At 41.9% G+C, this 15,823-nt stretch overlaps 1 protein-coding gene across 1 annotated transcript; it reads left to right on the top strand.

The window, feature by feature from the left end:
• The first annotated feature begins 316 nt into the window (after positions 1 to 316).
• DNAJA2 (DnaJ heat shock protein family (Hsp40) member A2) lies at positions 317 to 15,678 on the top strand. The gene is made up of 9 exons (XM_081962903.1): positions 317 to 538; positions 5,788 to 5,847; positions 6,163 to 6,386; positions 9,960 to 10,040; positions 10,340 to 10,473; positions 11,639 to 11,835; positions 13,084 to 13,228; positions 13,359 to 13,486; positions 14,802 to 15,678. Exons 1-9 carry the CDS (start codon positions 461 to 463, stop codon positions 14,988 to 14,990), a joined length of 1,236 nt encoding a protein of 411 aa, XP_081819029.1. The 5' UTR covers positions 317 to 460; the 3' UTR covers positions 14,991 to 15,678.
• Positions 15,679 to 15,823: the final 145 nt, after the last annotated feature.

The following is a 15,823-nucleotide window of genomic DNA, read 5'->3' as shown; positions in this document are numbered from 1 at the left end:
TTAATCAGCTGCGATTCAACCCGGATTCCAGCTAGCCACTTGTCTCCCCCAAAGGAATGCCTGGAATTGCAGTTTATCAACCGGCACCGAAATGCTTTTTGTTAGGAGCGGCTGCCCCTCCGTTTCCCCCGGGAGCACCGGTGCCCTGCTTCGCCTCTCGCCCCAATCCGCTTCGATCCAGCCTCCGGGTTTTCTCCTTCTCCGATAAGTGGGGAAAGCGAGGCTTCTCCGCGCTTTCGCTCTCCCGCCCCTTCCTGAAGGCGAAAGGCGGAGCCTTGCGCGTGGTGCGTGCGTGCGTACGTCGCGGCGACGTCACGTGCGTGCGGCCTTCGCTCTCCGCCCGCCTTCCCCCCTCCTTCTTGCTTTCCCCCCTCAGACGCTCTCGCGGCGCCGTCGCGCTCCCGGCGTTTCTCGGCCTTTCCCTTCTCCCGGCGGCGGAGCGGCCTTCCCCGGCGCGGACATGGCGAACGTGGCCGACACCAAGCTCTACGACATCCTCGGGGTGCCGCCGGGGGTCTCCGACAACGAGCTGAAGAAGGTCCGAGGGAGGGGGAGGGGGGAAGGGAAACAGGCCCGGCTCGAGGGAGGGAGGGAGGGGAACCCCCGAGGCCTTCCCCAGCGGGTCCCTGAAGGGCCTCGCCGGAGAGGGGGAAGAGGCCGGGCGCTGGGCCTAGACGAACACAGGCGGGCCGGCAGCCATGGGCCTTCGGGGGGAGGGGGGGAGAAAAGGCCCGAGGCCTCCAGGCCCGACTAGCTGGGGAGGATGGGGGGGGGGGGAGACCTCGTAGGGCGTTTGGTAAGAAGCAGAGCGGGTCATGGGAGGGGGGAGGATCTGCAATGCGAGGGGGATGGGGGGGGGGCAAAGCTAGAGAAGGGCAGCGTTGTATGGGGAGGATGGGAATTGTAGTCAAGTGGCGGAGGATAGGAGGGGTGTATTGGAGTGCTGGGGAGAACGGGGTTGTAGTCCAGTGGAGAAGGGTAGTGGGGAGCGTATGGAGGAGAGATGGGGTGTTGGGGAGGATGGGAGTTGTAGTCAGGAGGAGAAGGGTAGTGGGGGATGTATGGGGGTGACATGGGGTGCTGCGGAGGATGGTAGTTCTAGTCAGATGAAAAAGGATAGTGGGGGGGGTATGGAAGAGAGATTGGATGCTGGGGAGGATGGGACTTGTAGTCGGGTGGGGTATGGAGGAGAGATGGCTTGCCTGGGAGGATGGGGATTGTAGTCAGGTGGAGAAGGGTAGTGGGGGGGTGTATGGAGGAGAGATGGGGTGCTGTGGAGGATGGGGCTTGTTGCCCAAGCTATCAGATGGGGAAGAATAATAGGGGTTGTTGTAGTTGGTGGCAAACGGGGTTTGGGAGGATGCAAGGTGTACAGTAAGTTGTTAGTAAAGGATAGTAGGAAATCTTGTAGTTCGGGTGCTGGTAAGTTGTAGTGGGAGCTGTAGGGTGAGCGAAAATCAAGATTGCTTTGCAGGTTCATAGGGGAGGGAAAGAAGGGGGGAGCATCCTGATCAGCAGCCCCCCCCCCCTTGCTTCTTCCTTTCCCTCCCTAGCTTGGGGGAATCACATATCCAAAGTCCCATTATTTTCTCAGCTTCGTTGAATATTTATTTGAACAATTTTTGTAGCTACCCATCTGGCTGGGTTCAGTCTTATCCATGGTTTCCAGGCTGTAAGGTCTGGATTGGCAGCAAGGCATTAATAATTGAGCAAATCTCTTGGCTTTCCTTTGCCTTTTATGTTTTTGTGTATCAAGTATTAGTCTTCCTGTGTTCAGCATTCTGTCCAAGTACTCTCAGAACTGCAACTCCCAACATCCCCAACCAGAGCTGTAATGCAATCTCTGTTTGCCCCTTTGGGAGGAGCTGAGCAAGTCACCCATGTGTATATATGTAAACACCAGTTTTAAATATATGATGCTCTGCTCTGGGGTGTGAAGAATAGAGAAACGTTGGAGCTTCCTTTCTGTTTGGCTTCTTCCTCATTCCTTCCCAAGAATAGGCATTCTCTGCAATTGCCTTAAGCAATTATTGTGGAGAAAGCAAATCAGAATATAGCTTTCCTCTTTTATTTTGCCCATATTCTTGTTCTTTGGAAAAACATTTTGGGTGACCACATATCTTCCCACTTTATCATTTCTTAGGATAACCTTATGATTGCTTTGATGATCCAGAAATTACTTCTTATTCTTCTCTCTCACTCCAGTGTCTTAGGTGTCTTCTAGAAATTGTTTTCACCTTCTGATCTCCTTCCCACAGGAGAAGAATGGGTTGACACTACTTTTCTTTTCATGGAAGCAAATTTTATTGCTTAACAATTCAACTGAATTGTTTCTGTTTGCAGAATCACCGTGGGGCTGAGCTATATAGACCTCTTGAACTCCTCAAGTATTACCAAAAACAAATTTCTAGTGACAGAGATAGAGAAATAATTAAATGCAGCATTGTCTAATTCATAATTATTTTTCATTAAATCAAATCCTGTTTACATTTTGGCCCACTTTAGGGATTGCGTCACACTCTAACCTTGTCCTCAGTAACTGACTATCTCTGTCCTTGTTTTTGTAACCGGTCAACCCTGCACCTCTGTCTCCCAGGCCAACGGAAAGCCATTCCATAATACAGGTTTCAACTGGTTAATCACTATATCCTGCCTCTTTATAATAAGAAGGTGCTGCTGCTTGGAAAGGAATCCTAGACATTGGGAAGTTTTGGTTTGGCCTGGATGTTTGTTATTGAGGAAGTAGGTGCATGGGAGGACTGACACAAGTGATAGGGCCTGAGGTCAACGGGAAAATAAGTTCGCTTGGAGGGCCTGCCACAGCTTAAACCTCCCAGGAAAAACGATCATTGGTTCCGTTTATTGAGAAAGGAATATAGTTTATTAGAGGTCAAGTGTATTTTCAGGCAAGGCTGGTATCTTCCATCTGGGTGACCTTGAGGCAGTATCTTGAGATACAACTTTTACTTTCGTTTCCTAGAGCATTCCCCTCTTCGTTCTCCTCCCCACAGGTCATGGCAGTCTGTCACCAAATAGTAACAACAAGCCAGTGTGAGGTGTCAGCTGATATCCCTATTCTGAACTGGGATGGGTAGGGGGAAAAAATCCTATCTTCTGTAGTATATTGCTTTTCTCCATGAGTAAACAAATAGAGTTTGATATTCTGTGATGTTTTGCCTCCCGTAAATCCAGTTTCTTAGGTGGAGGGTAAAATTAATTGTGCCTTGGCACTAATTTTGAATACATCTGTTGGGTCCCAACAGGCCTGTTGAGAACATGCATAAAGATTTCATAAACGTGGAATTGAAAACGCACTGTCTTTTTTAAAAGAACCAACTACACGTGAATGAATTTCTTTTAGCATAACTGATGCTGTTAGGGGATCAAGTTGAACACCAACTTTCCCAAGTTCATTGAAAGTGGTTTGAATCTGGCAATGGGTATTCTTTCTCTCAAGTTTACCAAAATGGAACTCTCTGGATTATAACTGGAAATTATCAGTTGGGGAGAGTTCCATTCCTCACTTCTAAAATGGTTGCCAACTAACAACTCTTGGGTTGTCTCTCAATCTAATGGGCATTGCGTAACAACACTCCCGTCCTTTTGCTGCTTGTCTTTTTAGAAGAAAGGCTTGGCAAAGGCCAAGTACAACCCAAAGCTGTTTCGTTTTTAATAGCAAAGGAAATGTTGGCATGACTTATCTTTCTCTGTAAAGTAGTGGCCAAAATTGTGGAAATCTTTTGGGAAAAGTATACAGTATTTTTGAAGTTTGATGGCTAATAACACCACCTTTTCTTGGAGTAGTACCATAAAATTATATATCAATGGAAAGATAATTTAATTAAGAATGTAATACAGTAACTTTTCTGAAGGACTTGCTTTTGGAATAGCAGTTATAAAGAAGAAAAGTGAAACACCTAGAAAAAATGAGATATACAAAAAGTATCACCATGGCAGTTAATACTTAGATGAGTAACCTTTAGCATGAAGTAACCTTTCCATGGAGTGAACCAAGTCTTAGTTCTGCAGCTATTATAATGTGAAACCAAGATTGAATGATTGCTTCTATTAACTGGGTTTTATTGCTGGCTATATTTGGCTATAACTTTTCATAGAGATAATTGAACAAACTTTGTTGCATTACATTCTTGGTTAAATTATCTTTCCGTTGATATATAATTTTATGCTACTACTCCAAACAAAGTGTTATTATTAGCCATCAAACCTCAAAAATACACTTTTCGCAAAAGGTTTCCACTATTTTGGCCATTACTGTATCTTTAAAAGAGTGGTCTGTAACATGCTGAATGATTTGGCTTCATTTTTCTAATACTTGCAGTCCTTAGGAACAATTATCTCCCATAAAACAATAACTGGGATGCCATTTAAAATACTCCAAGGTCTTGGCCATGTTAGGACAGCTGCAGTTTTATTATGAAAGCTTGATTATTGGCACTTTTTTCAGTGAGTCATCTTTTACACCTATATAATGGTTTGAACTGCTGATCTCAGAAAAAATATTACAGTAAACTGATTTAGTTTATATTTGATGTAAGGTATAGCTAGACCAGAGGTCCCCAAACTTGGCAACTTTAAGACTTGTGGACTTCAACTAGCTGCCTGGGGAATTCTGGGAGTTGAAGTCCACAAGTCTTAAAGTTGCCAAGTTTGAAGACCTCTGAGCTAGACTATGAATGATTATTTAGAAATGAAACTAATTAACCAGGTTAAGACGTACTTATTAAACAAGTTATACTTGTTATAATTATATGCTAAACTGTAAACGAGCGTTGCGCATCATGAGATTCCCCCACTCTTCAACCTTTGAGGAAGTCTTCCCAAAAGTGCTGCTAAATTGCAATTAGGAAGGCCAGAGAGTAAGAACATTATTAAATAAGGGTTTTAATTACAGCTGACTAACATTACAGTTAATTTTCTCAGATGAAAAGTACTTCTTGCTTTGTCTTTGGTTTTTGGAAAGCTGCTCCCACTTGAGCTGGGCCTAAACCTTGGCACCAAAACATTCAGCATCCGTGCCAGAAACCAAAGCACAAAATAGAAGTGCTGTGTAAATGATATGCTAATGACAAGAGCAGTCATAGCAGCAGTGATGGAAGGAGGTGTGCCTGTGTGGCATTGGTGGGCAGGAACCTGAAGCCTCAGGTAATGTTAGTGTTGTTAAAGTTACTAAACCCATCCGCCTCTATGGAATTCAACAACATCCGAATACCCACTGCGGCCTTCATAAGGAATTAATAATAGTTTGGCATTCGTTTCCAGGCTTTAATTCAGTATATTTTTTTTATGAATAATGCATAATTGTGGACTATTGCTTTTTCCATGTTTACTAATTTGGGAATGTTAAGGGTGAATTTTGAGGTAAATGGGGGGGAAAGGTTCTAGGTTTGTGAAAAGGATTGCCCCTTTAGAAGGGGTTGCCTCATATGTTTGGTCTAACCACCCAACAATCTATATTTGGGCTACAAATCTTGGCTCCTGGTTCTGGTTGGTCATCTGTATTCCTTTTAAAGGGACTTAAGCTTGTCCAGGAATCATCAATTCTCAGCCCTGCAGATCCTGTTGAATTCCAGTTATCAGACTTAATCTGTGTGATTGATGATGAAGGATTATTATAGCTGTAGTTCTAGCATGTCTAGAGGACCACAACATACTCATTCACGTATATTTGCATGGAAGTTTGATATTATGCATATTAACGTAACATGAACTAGAGAAAATTCACGGCTGCCTGCTAACTTCTTGCGTTGGTTTCTTTTTGGTGTTTAGGCATATCGTAAGCTTGCCAAAGAATACCACCCGGATAAGAATCCAAATGCAGGTGACAAGGTATGAATTGTTTTGCTTGCAACTTGCTTCTGAAACATATTTTGCACCATATGCTGAGCTAAATGCAATTGTGAATAAACTAGCCTATGAATGTTTAGCCCATGGATTTAGGAATTGGCAGAATTTCAGTCTTTGCCATAAAATAAAAAGTGTTCAGTTTGGTTGGGGAGATGGCCGAGTTCAAATCTAAATCCTAAAATTCAGCAAGCCAAATACTAGGAACTACTTGCTCTGAGCTTTTATAAGCATAAAGTAATACTAGCGAATGAAAATAATCAAGGGTATTTTTTAAAAAATGCTTTTCTCTTTCTTTAGTTCAAGGAAATCAGCTTTGCCTACGAAGTTCTCTCGAACCCCGAGAAACGTGAATTATACGACCGATATGGAGAACAAGGCCTCCGGGAAGGTAGTGGCGGAAGCGGAGGAATGGACGATATATTCTCCCACATATTTGGTGGGGGCCTTTTCGGTTTCATGGGTAATCAGAATAGAAGTCGTAATGGAAGAAGGCGAGGCGAAGATATGATGCACCCACTTAAGTAAGTACTAAGCTGGTGTCCTTTCGTTGAAAACTTCTTTCATTCACAATTTTTTTTTTCAGAAAGTGGGAAGATCCAAGTTCTAGTTGAAACTTTATTATTAAAATATCCACATTGACTTCAGGATTAGTGACAGTGCTTGAAACCTGTGCTGCAGAATCTATAGAAGATATGCTCATTCTTGACTTTGCACAAAGAAAAGTAATTATTTGATGCCTTCCAGTGTGAACATAGCTGTGTTGGTGCGAGGCAATCACTGTAAGAGAGCCTCTTTTGGTGTGGATTATGCCTTGTGCTCAGCAGTTCTTACCAAGCTATCTCTGACTGAGTGGTGTTTTTTTTTAAAAAAAATCTAAATTCAATCTTCAATCTACTTGAAGAATTCTTCAATCTACTTGAAGAATTCAACCTTAGATTTGTAGGTAGGAAAATAATTGCTGCAAAATAGATATTGCATACCTTTTACAATATGCATTTAGAATAATCTAATAGAGACAAAAGTGATAACATAATTTAAGGGGGGAAGTGACTTTCCATCTTCATCATACCTATAAATGTAACCTACCTTCTCTTAAAATGCAACAAATGATCTCTTCTTCCCATCTCTTATGCTAAAAAAATCCTTAAAGCCTCATAATTAAGTCCTGATGTCAGCAAAACTCCATTAAAATTTACCAAGGATAACATCTATTTTAATATTGATCCAATAAACCAACTTTGTATTCCTTCCTTTTATTTCTAACAATTCTTAACCTTTAGTCTGTTCAAATAATAAACTGGAACTTGATTTCTTTTCATTTTTTTCTCTCCCCACAATATTCTTCAAAACTTTAACAAGCTCTTTTGTAAATCCAATATGGGAAAATTATCTATATTATTTTCTTGGCTTATTGTTTGATTGTTATTTTTAATTAAGATATCATGGCTTACTTTCTCTTTTATCTATTAATGTTCTTTGCATACCTTCATCGGGTTTTTTTTGTCTAGTCTCTGAAGAGAATCTTAGAAAATGGAAAATTAATATAGGAAAATATTAAGGTATCCTGATTAAGATCATTTACACTTTAAAAGAACATTTACCCTTTAAAAATACTATCTTGAACATAAGAAGAAAAGTCAGTGGAAGCCAGTAAAGGCAGGAAATATCTCTTTCTCTACCACTACTACCATACTATTACTACTACTAAAGTTTCTGAATGCAGCTGTTATTCCATGCCATAAATAGGGCTAAATCTTCCTACCTGAAATTATACTTTGGATAATAATAGCTAAGTGTTGATTTCTGAATAATTCAAACAATTTCAAAATTGCACTTGGAAGAAATAATTAAGCTATGGTCAAAGAAATATCAGCGTTAATGGGGCTTGATCCTTGTAGTCTGAGGAGGCTCTACTTTGGATTCTAGAGTATAAATCTTTAAAATACTTTGTGGGGATTTTTATTTCACTATTCATTTGTTTGGTACTTCGAGGCAAGCGATTTAAAAATAAGGTCATGCCACTGAATCATTGTAGAATTGAGTATTAAAGCCTTGCCCACGCTTAAGGTAACAAGATACATTTCCTGAGGGAGGGAAACTACAGCTAGGAACAGCCCAGCGAGCTATAATAACAAACTGGAGCCTCTTCTTCTACCAATCGATGCACTAAAAATATGGTTCGGCATCTCTTTATAATAAAAACAGCCAAATATTCAAAGTTGATCCAGGCAAGGCAAAGCATTCAGTGTATAGGACCAAGTAGGCAGCCATCAAGGTGAGGGCACATTTGAAATGTTGTGTAATGGGTGCTACTTGTGAATGGCTGGCACAATAAGCTGCATATTTGCAAGTGAGCTTCAGGGTGAGGGAAGCCAATCACGAAAACATCATCTACTATCAATCACATAAAACGTGATCTAAATCAAATCCACCCTGCTTCAACTTTTGGTTGCTCCGTCGTCCTAATTCTTCCTGTGTCATCATCACCTGATGGGTTTAAGTTGCCTGCTAATAACCATGTTATTTCCAATGGACTGTGAGAATAACCTTGAGAGACAAGAGAAAGCGCTGTGGTCTAGACAACAGCCTGATAAACAACATCTGAGCCTAAACCACAAATGTAATTTGAGAAAGCATCTCAGAATTGACCCTCCCAACGTCCCTGAAACAGAAAGAAGGGGCAGCCCTTTCCGACTTACAATATTCTGTTACTCTCACCTTAGAATAAAAGTAGCGTTCCTGGTGTTGGTTTCTTGGTCTGGACTACCTTGATAACTATTTGGGGATAAAGCAGTGGGGAAAAATAAGGCATACCATAGAAGTAAACGTAAATCTATGCAGCACCAAAATCCTCGTTCTGCTTAAAAGAGGGAAGCAGCAGAGAGATGGTGAGGAAGAAGAGTGAAATTAAATGCAGGGAGTCTTTGATTTACAACAGCTCATTTAGTGACCGTTCAAAGTTACGACAATACTGGAAAAAAGTGACTTGTGTGACTGTTTTTCGCACTTATGACTATTGCAGCGTCCCACGGCCACATGATCAGAATTCAGGCACTTGGCAACTGACTCTTTATTTATGACGGCGGCAGTGTCCAGAGGTCGTGTGATCCCCTTTTGCGACCTGACTAGCAAAGTCAATGGGGAAGCCACGTTCACTTCACCGTGTTACTAAGTTAACCACTGCAGCAATTCACTTAACAACTGTGGCAGGAGGAAGAGTCATAAAATGGAGCAAAACTCACTTAACAAATGTTCCACTTAGCAACAGAAATTTTGGGCTCAATTGTGGTCGTAAGTGAAGGACTACCTATAGTTAATACCACATAACTATATTGTAAAAAAAAAGTGTGTTGGATTAAACACCTGAAAATGAATCCATCCCTTAATTGTTCCATCGACATTTGTTCGGTTCCCTTCTGCTGCTGTAATAGATTCAAAATATGCTTATCTTGAATTTCGAATACAGCGATGGTCAAGCATAAAGGTAGAATGGCAGGACTTTTTTTAAAGAATGATAAAAGGATGGCTGATTTAAAACCTGCCAAATAGCTTACCACACTAATACAAACTGTCGCCAGGTGTTTTAAACTAGTAGTTAAGTACTGACACAAATTAAGATAGACCTTTTAGATTTATGGCTGAGTTGCCCAGCACAGGGGAAAGGCTCTGCAGATATGCTTTAATTTGACCTACATTTCTTCCACTGAAAAGCTGGACAAGGCTTAAAGCTTGTAACCTGCTTTAGTTTCAGAATATTCTGACTCAGCAATTAAACTTGGGTGATATTGGGCCTATGGGTATCACAGTCTCAGCCTTGGTTAATCAGTGTTTTCCTGTACTTGGAGAAAATGGGGATTAACTGTAGTCATGGTGCATTATTAGATACAGCTGCTCCGATGGCAGGAAGATAGATACCTAACTGCTATTTTCAACTTTGCAGTTAATCCAGCACAACTCTTCTTAACGTTGCGTGGGCCAGTTTTAACAAGTATTTGCAGTGGCACATTCTCATTCCATCTGAGAAAATGTACAGTAACGCACTTATTATAGATTTGCATTTGCAAGGTATTAAAATAAACTTCTTTTCTTCTCAGAGTTTCTTTAGAAGATCTATATAATGGGAAAACTACCAAACTACAACTTAGCAAGAATGTCCTTTGTAGTTCATGTAATGGGTGAGTTTTCTTTTATTCATTTGTCGTCGGAAATTTCTTTATGCAAAGAAATAAGCCCATTAATCATTCTTAAAAAATAATGCACACCCATCTAGAATGCAGCTGTTTGTATAATGGGTTTATTTTTTTCCACAGCTAGAGTAGCTGCCTAATATTTGCACCTCCACTCTTTCGGTGGCCCTCTCTTAAATCTTTCCATCTGGTACCCTGTTTATTAGCTTCTTGGTGCTTCCATGCCATTCGTTGGACCCTCAAAAAATCACGGGATTTTCTTTCTCTTTCTTTTGACATGGATCCAGTCAAGGGGGTAAATCTGGAGCAGTTCAGAAGTGTGCAGCTTGCCGAGGCCGAGGCATGCGGATTATGATCAGACAGCTGGCTCCTGGGATGGTTCAGCAAATGCAGTCGGTCTGTTCCGATTGCAATGGAGAAGGTAATCCAACCGGTTCTTCCGCAAGAAAGGAGGGGAGGCCAAAGCATTCAGGCAGGCTCTGTCCCATTGTTACCAAATAAATGCCAGTTAACTGTTCAGTGTTCTGACCTAAGCTTCCCAAGATCATGAAGCCGACTCCTTGTCCCGATAAAACCTCCGTTATTTAGGTTAAAGGGAATTCCTCTCCAGCAAAGTCCTTGCCAACAGTCTTTCAAGAGATTTCACAACTACAGACCTTGATCAGGCTTGGAGAGCTGCCAGGCCGATATCTTCCAAACGCCACGCTGTAGCAGCAATTACTTGGCAAGAAGTCAGGAACAGATCTTCACCCTAATGAATTGAACTAATTGTCTCATGCAAACTCCACTCCCCTTTCGCTCCTCTTTATTCCCTATGCGAGCAGCCATTCACCGTCCACCTGTCCCTTTACTCCCGAGTCAACCCTTGTTCCTTAGCTGTTCCCTTCCCCTGAGAGCTCTGCGCATAAACATCTGGAACAGGGTCCAGCTGTTTGTCTGCCTCACTGATGTCTTACTCTGAAGGCAACTGATAACTGTCAGATGGTCCTGGCGCCATCTCTGCCTCCGATGCAGAGCCCTCGTCAGAGCCTTCCCCAGACTCCAAGACTGGCCCATGTTCCTCCCCAACCTCCTCACTGTCTGAGCCTGCCACCAGCTCTGCTGGCTGCTGGTGGGCCACAACAAGGCTTCCTGCCTACTAGTCTACCTAGGAAGGCTGAGATTTTGGAACCCTGATTTTCCTGATGTACCACCATTCATTGGCCCCAAACACCAAGAACAATGTTTCTTCAGTACCATGTTGAGGACCATGGGTTCTTCATTCTCTATCAAAACGCCATTCCTCTTTGACCAGTGGAGGATAGAAATAGCAGCCCAAAGATAGAAACTAAGAATAGAATTAGTAGCTTAAACATATTTATGTCCACTTGAAGAAGGAACCAAGAGCTTCCTTAAATCTAGGGAAAGAAAGTGAGTTGTTTTGGATAGTGAGATGGGCAGAATATTGAATGAATGAATGAGAAAATACATACAGTACATACCTACAGTAATGCAGAATAGCCATTGCTGATCTGAGAATTTGGGACTTTGTAGCTTGAGTTTTCCTACCTCTTAGAACAAGGTGCAAACATGTTGTCTCTTTTTAGGAGAGGTAATCAACGAAAAAGACCGCTGTAAAAAATGTGAAGGGAAGAAGGTGATAAAAGAAGTAAAGATCCTTGAAGTCCACGTAGACAAAGGCATGAAGCATGGGCAGAGAATCACCTTTACCGGAGAAGCTGATCAAGCCCCCGGCGTGGAGCCAGGAGACATTGTTCTCCTGCTCCAAGAAAAGGAGCACGAGGTAATGATGGCTTGGATTGCCGAAAGAACATTGGCTCCATGGCCCTGGGGCATTTTGAATGGTAATGTTTGGGATGGTGAAACTTCATTAAATGCGTACCAGTCCTGGCAGCACAGTGGTTAAAGTGCAGTATTGCAGGCTAACTCTGCCCAGAGCCTGGAGTTCGAGCCTAACCGGCTCAAGATTGACTCAGCCTTCCATCCTTCCAAAATCAGTAAAATGGGGACCCAGTAATGCAAATAATGCTTTTACATTGTAAACTGCCCAAAAAGTGCTGTAAAGTGCTATAGAGAGGTATTTAAGAAGCCTAAATGCAATTGCTGTTGCTATGGTTATTATTGTGCCATTTGCAATAGGATTGCCTGAACCTTTCTGTTAGATAGTTGGGTATCAGGACAAGAGAATATTTGCAGCTTGAGATTTGAACTAAGGAGTCCTTGTTGCTCTCTGAGCTTGGTAACATCAGCAGAGCCCTGGTGGCACAGCAGTTAGAATGCAGCGTTGCAGGCAGAGTCTGCCCACAGCCTGGAGTTTGATCTTGAGTGGCTCAAGGTTGACTCAGCCTTCCATCCTTCCGAGGGAGGTCGGTAAAATGAGGACCCAGATTATTGGGGCTGACTCCGTCAACCTCCCAGAGAATGCTGTAAAACAGTGTGGGGCAGTATATACCGTATTTTTCAGAGTATAAACCTTTTTTCTCTCAAAAAAGAGGGTGGAAATCTGGGTGCATCTTATACACTGAATGCAGCAATTTTTGCCTCCCAAAACCCCGTCCCCTCCACCAAAATGGCCGTGCATAGCCTTTAGGAGGCTTCCGGAGAGCTCCTGTGGGCTGCCAAGGGCAGAAATAAGCAAAAAACAGGGCATTTTTTGCCCCAGCCCCCAGAGTGCTTATAGAGCACTCTATAAGCCTCCTAAAGGCTATGCATATCCTTTTTTGACGAAAAACGAGCCATTTTTGGGAGGTCTGCAGAGTGCAAAAACTTTAAATTTGCCTCTTCAAAATCTTGGTCCGTCTTATACTCTGAAAAATACGGTAAGTCTAAATCCTATTGCTGTTGATAAATGACAATTTATATAAACGGTGTTCAATGTGGAAAACGGTGGCAATAGTGTGCAGTCCACTTGGGAGAAGAGCTTGAGGAATCCAGTATGGTCCCTGAAGATGGCCAGCTTCTGTAGGAAACACTGGCGTGCCAAATGGCGAGAGCAAGCACCCAACCTTGTCCTTCTCCCACTTTCTCCAAGATGTTCCAGAGAGATGGAAATGATCTGCACATGACACACAAGATTGGACTTGTCGAAGCCCTGTGTGGCTTTCAGTTCACATTTAAGCACCTCGATGCACGTCAGATTGTGGTGAAATATCCTCCAGGAAAAGTAATTGAACCAGGTAAAAACTTGCACACTGAAAGTTCTCCCACCTTTCAATGTTTTTTTTTAATGTTTTGGCCAAGAGATAAATGATACGCTGCCTTTCATTGACAGTGTTCCTTTTTGGTTTGTTTCTTTTTAAACTCTAGGTTCCGTCCGGGTAGTTCGAGGGGAGGGCATGCCACAATATCGCAACCCTTTTGAGAAGGGTGATCTTTACATCAAGTTTGATGTGCAGTTTCCTGAAAACAACTGGATTAGCCCAGAAAAGCTTACAGTAAGTACGCAAAGCAGTCTGGTAAAATATTCCCTTCTCCCGAGAGTATGTGAACAATCCTAAACTCTTCACACCTCCTCTCTCTCCTTGCAATTAAACCTTAAAATAAGCGTAACATTATTCAAGGAAAGCGCCTGTTCCCAAACACAGGAAAATCACATGTTCTGGCCCACTCCACATCATTGTTCCGCCTTCTTGGGGGTGTCGGGCAGGCAGCCACACCATGCTATTTGAGCAAAACGCAAGTTATATTGAAAAATCAAATCACTATAAACATTTGGGGGCATAAATAGAATGACAACTCCATGCAAACACTTTTCTTCCCGTATCCTCAGGCTAACACATTGTTGAGCAGCTAATCCTCACAGTGCTTTCTAATGTCTACATGTATTTTACCCATGCAATATGGCTGTTGTTAGTATATCTTAAACACATCTTTCTTACTCCTCCCTCCTTTTTAAAAGTTTTTGATTTTTATTCTCTTATACATGTTACAGGTATACATTCACGTATTGTTCCTAATTATCTTTATCACTTTTACATAACTGTTTTTCCATATAAAAGGTTATAATATACATTCTAGCTTGCTTTGCTTACCATCCCATACACCTATTTTGTCTTATCACCACCCTATTTTTTTTCTTTTCTTTTCACCCTCCCTCCCTCCTCTACTTTCTTCTTTCCTCCTTTCCCTTTCCTTCTTCACTTGCCTCTCCCCTACTCCTCTCTTCCTCTTCCCCCCCCACCCTCTTTCTATCCCTTCTTCTCCTTTCCTCTTCCTTCCTTCTCTCCCCTTTCCTCTCTTCTCCTCTCTTCCTTTCCTTTTCTGTTGTTGTGGTTATCTCTTTCCAACTCTCACCTGGTGTATTTTCAGGATGGTATTCCCACCCTATCATAATTTTATGCTTATCCTTTCCTATTCCTTTTTCTTCACTATCATGTCCTATTTTTTTCTCTATATCATCCTTGAACATATACATTGATACTTTCTTTTCTATTTTCCCCCTCAGCCCCCCTCTTTTCCATTTAATAGTGTCTCGTCTGGGTTCTATATCTCTCTGCTTTCTTTTCTACATTTCTTTCTCTAATCAATCCTAAAATCTTCCCCATGTCTTGAAGTACACCTCCCCTATTCCTCTCTTCCTCTTACTCCTTACTGGTTCTTACTTCTTATTGGTATTATTATAATTACCATTATTCTGTTGCTTTGCATGTAGACCTGAGAGCTGCTGCGCCGGAGACAAATTCCTTGAGTGTCTAAATCACGCTTAGCCAAATAACCTATTCCAACAAACTCACAATATTTTACTTTTAGGAACTTGAAGATCTTCTGCCCTCCAGACCAGAGGTTCCCAACATAATTAGCGAAGCAGAAGAAGTAGACCTTCAAGAATTTGACACCACTCGTGGGTCAAGCGGTGGGCAGAGGCGCGAGGCGTACAATGATAGTTCCGATGAGGAAAGTGGCCATCATGGACCGGGGGTGCAGTGTGCCCACCAGTAAAAAAAAAAAATCTGTCCAGGGCGGGGTAAGGGAAGTTACACGTGGATTTTTCTCTCTTCAAAATTTTGCTTGACTTGTTCTCAGCAACACAGTTGGATTGTCTAAGCAATGCACATGAGCCCAATGGACATATGTTGCTGTATGTGTAACTTTTAAAATTGGTCCATAGTATCTACAGAAGTGTATAATTTAAACTAACCACACACACAAAGCTTACATCTTTTTTTTTCCTCTCGACTGACTGTTCTGTAGCAGAATAAAAGCACTTGAAAGGAAGGCGAGACTCTTCTCCTGTTCATCTGGATTAAGTTCCAGTCCTTGTACCCGTGCTTGATTTTTACCAGTTTTTTGTGTAGATTTTAAGTTTTCTCTCTTTTAAATTCAGAATTCTACATTGTAAAGTTTTGTGTAAAAAATTTGTCCCGAGGCTTGGTTATTTGGCTGCATCTGCATAAGCTGCTACAAATAGAATAAAGAAATTCATAGCCTGTATCTATCACTTTTAGATGCATGGTAAGTAAATTGGGTTTCGGCACACGGGAATAGAACCTGATGGGGAAAACCATGGAAGATTTAAAAACAAAAACAAAAAAAGGAAAAAAAAGTGGTTGTAAGAGTTTTTTTTTTTACCATCTTGTGAAAAAAAAAAGGTTTCTGAAACTTAATAAAAACCATTGGTGTATGATGATACGTTTTGTAACGGTGTTCTTTCTTATCAATTCTACGGCTGAAATTAGACTTTGGGAGTTTAGAAGCAAATCACTCCCAGTGTTGACTAGCTTGATCCGAAGAAAATTAAAAGGAAATCGGCTTTAAGGAAGCAAAGGTGTGTT

The sequence above is a fragment of the Natrix helvetica genome (assembly GCF_964273705.1).
Source record: "Natrix helvetica genome assembly, chromosome: 10".
NCBI lineage: Eukaryota > Metazoa > Chordata > Lepidosauria > Squamata > Natricidae > Natrix > Natrix helvetica.
This window is presented reverse-complemented; position numbering and strand designations above follow the sequence as displayed.

Bases quoted from the DNA above. Each gene is read 5' to 3' on its own strand.
- DNAJA2 (XM_081962903.1), top strand. From the start codon at position 461: ATGGCGAACGTGGCCGACACCAAGCTCTACGACATCCTCGGGGTGCCG. The intron at 5,848-6,162 runs GTATGAATTGTT...CTCTTTCTTTAG, and splicing joins ATCCAAATGCAGGTGACAAG to TTCAAGGAAATCAGCTTTGC. The intron at 10,474-11,638 runs GTAATCCAACCG...GTCTCTTTTTAG, and splicing joins TTCCGATTGCAATGGAGAAG to GAGAGGTAATCAACGAAAAA.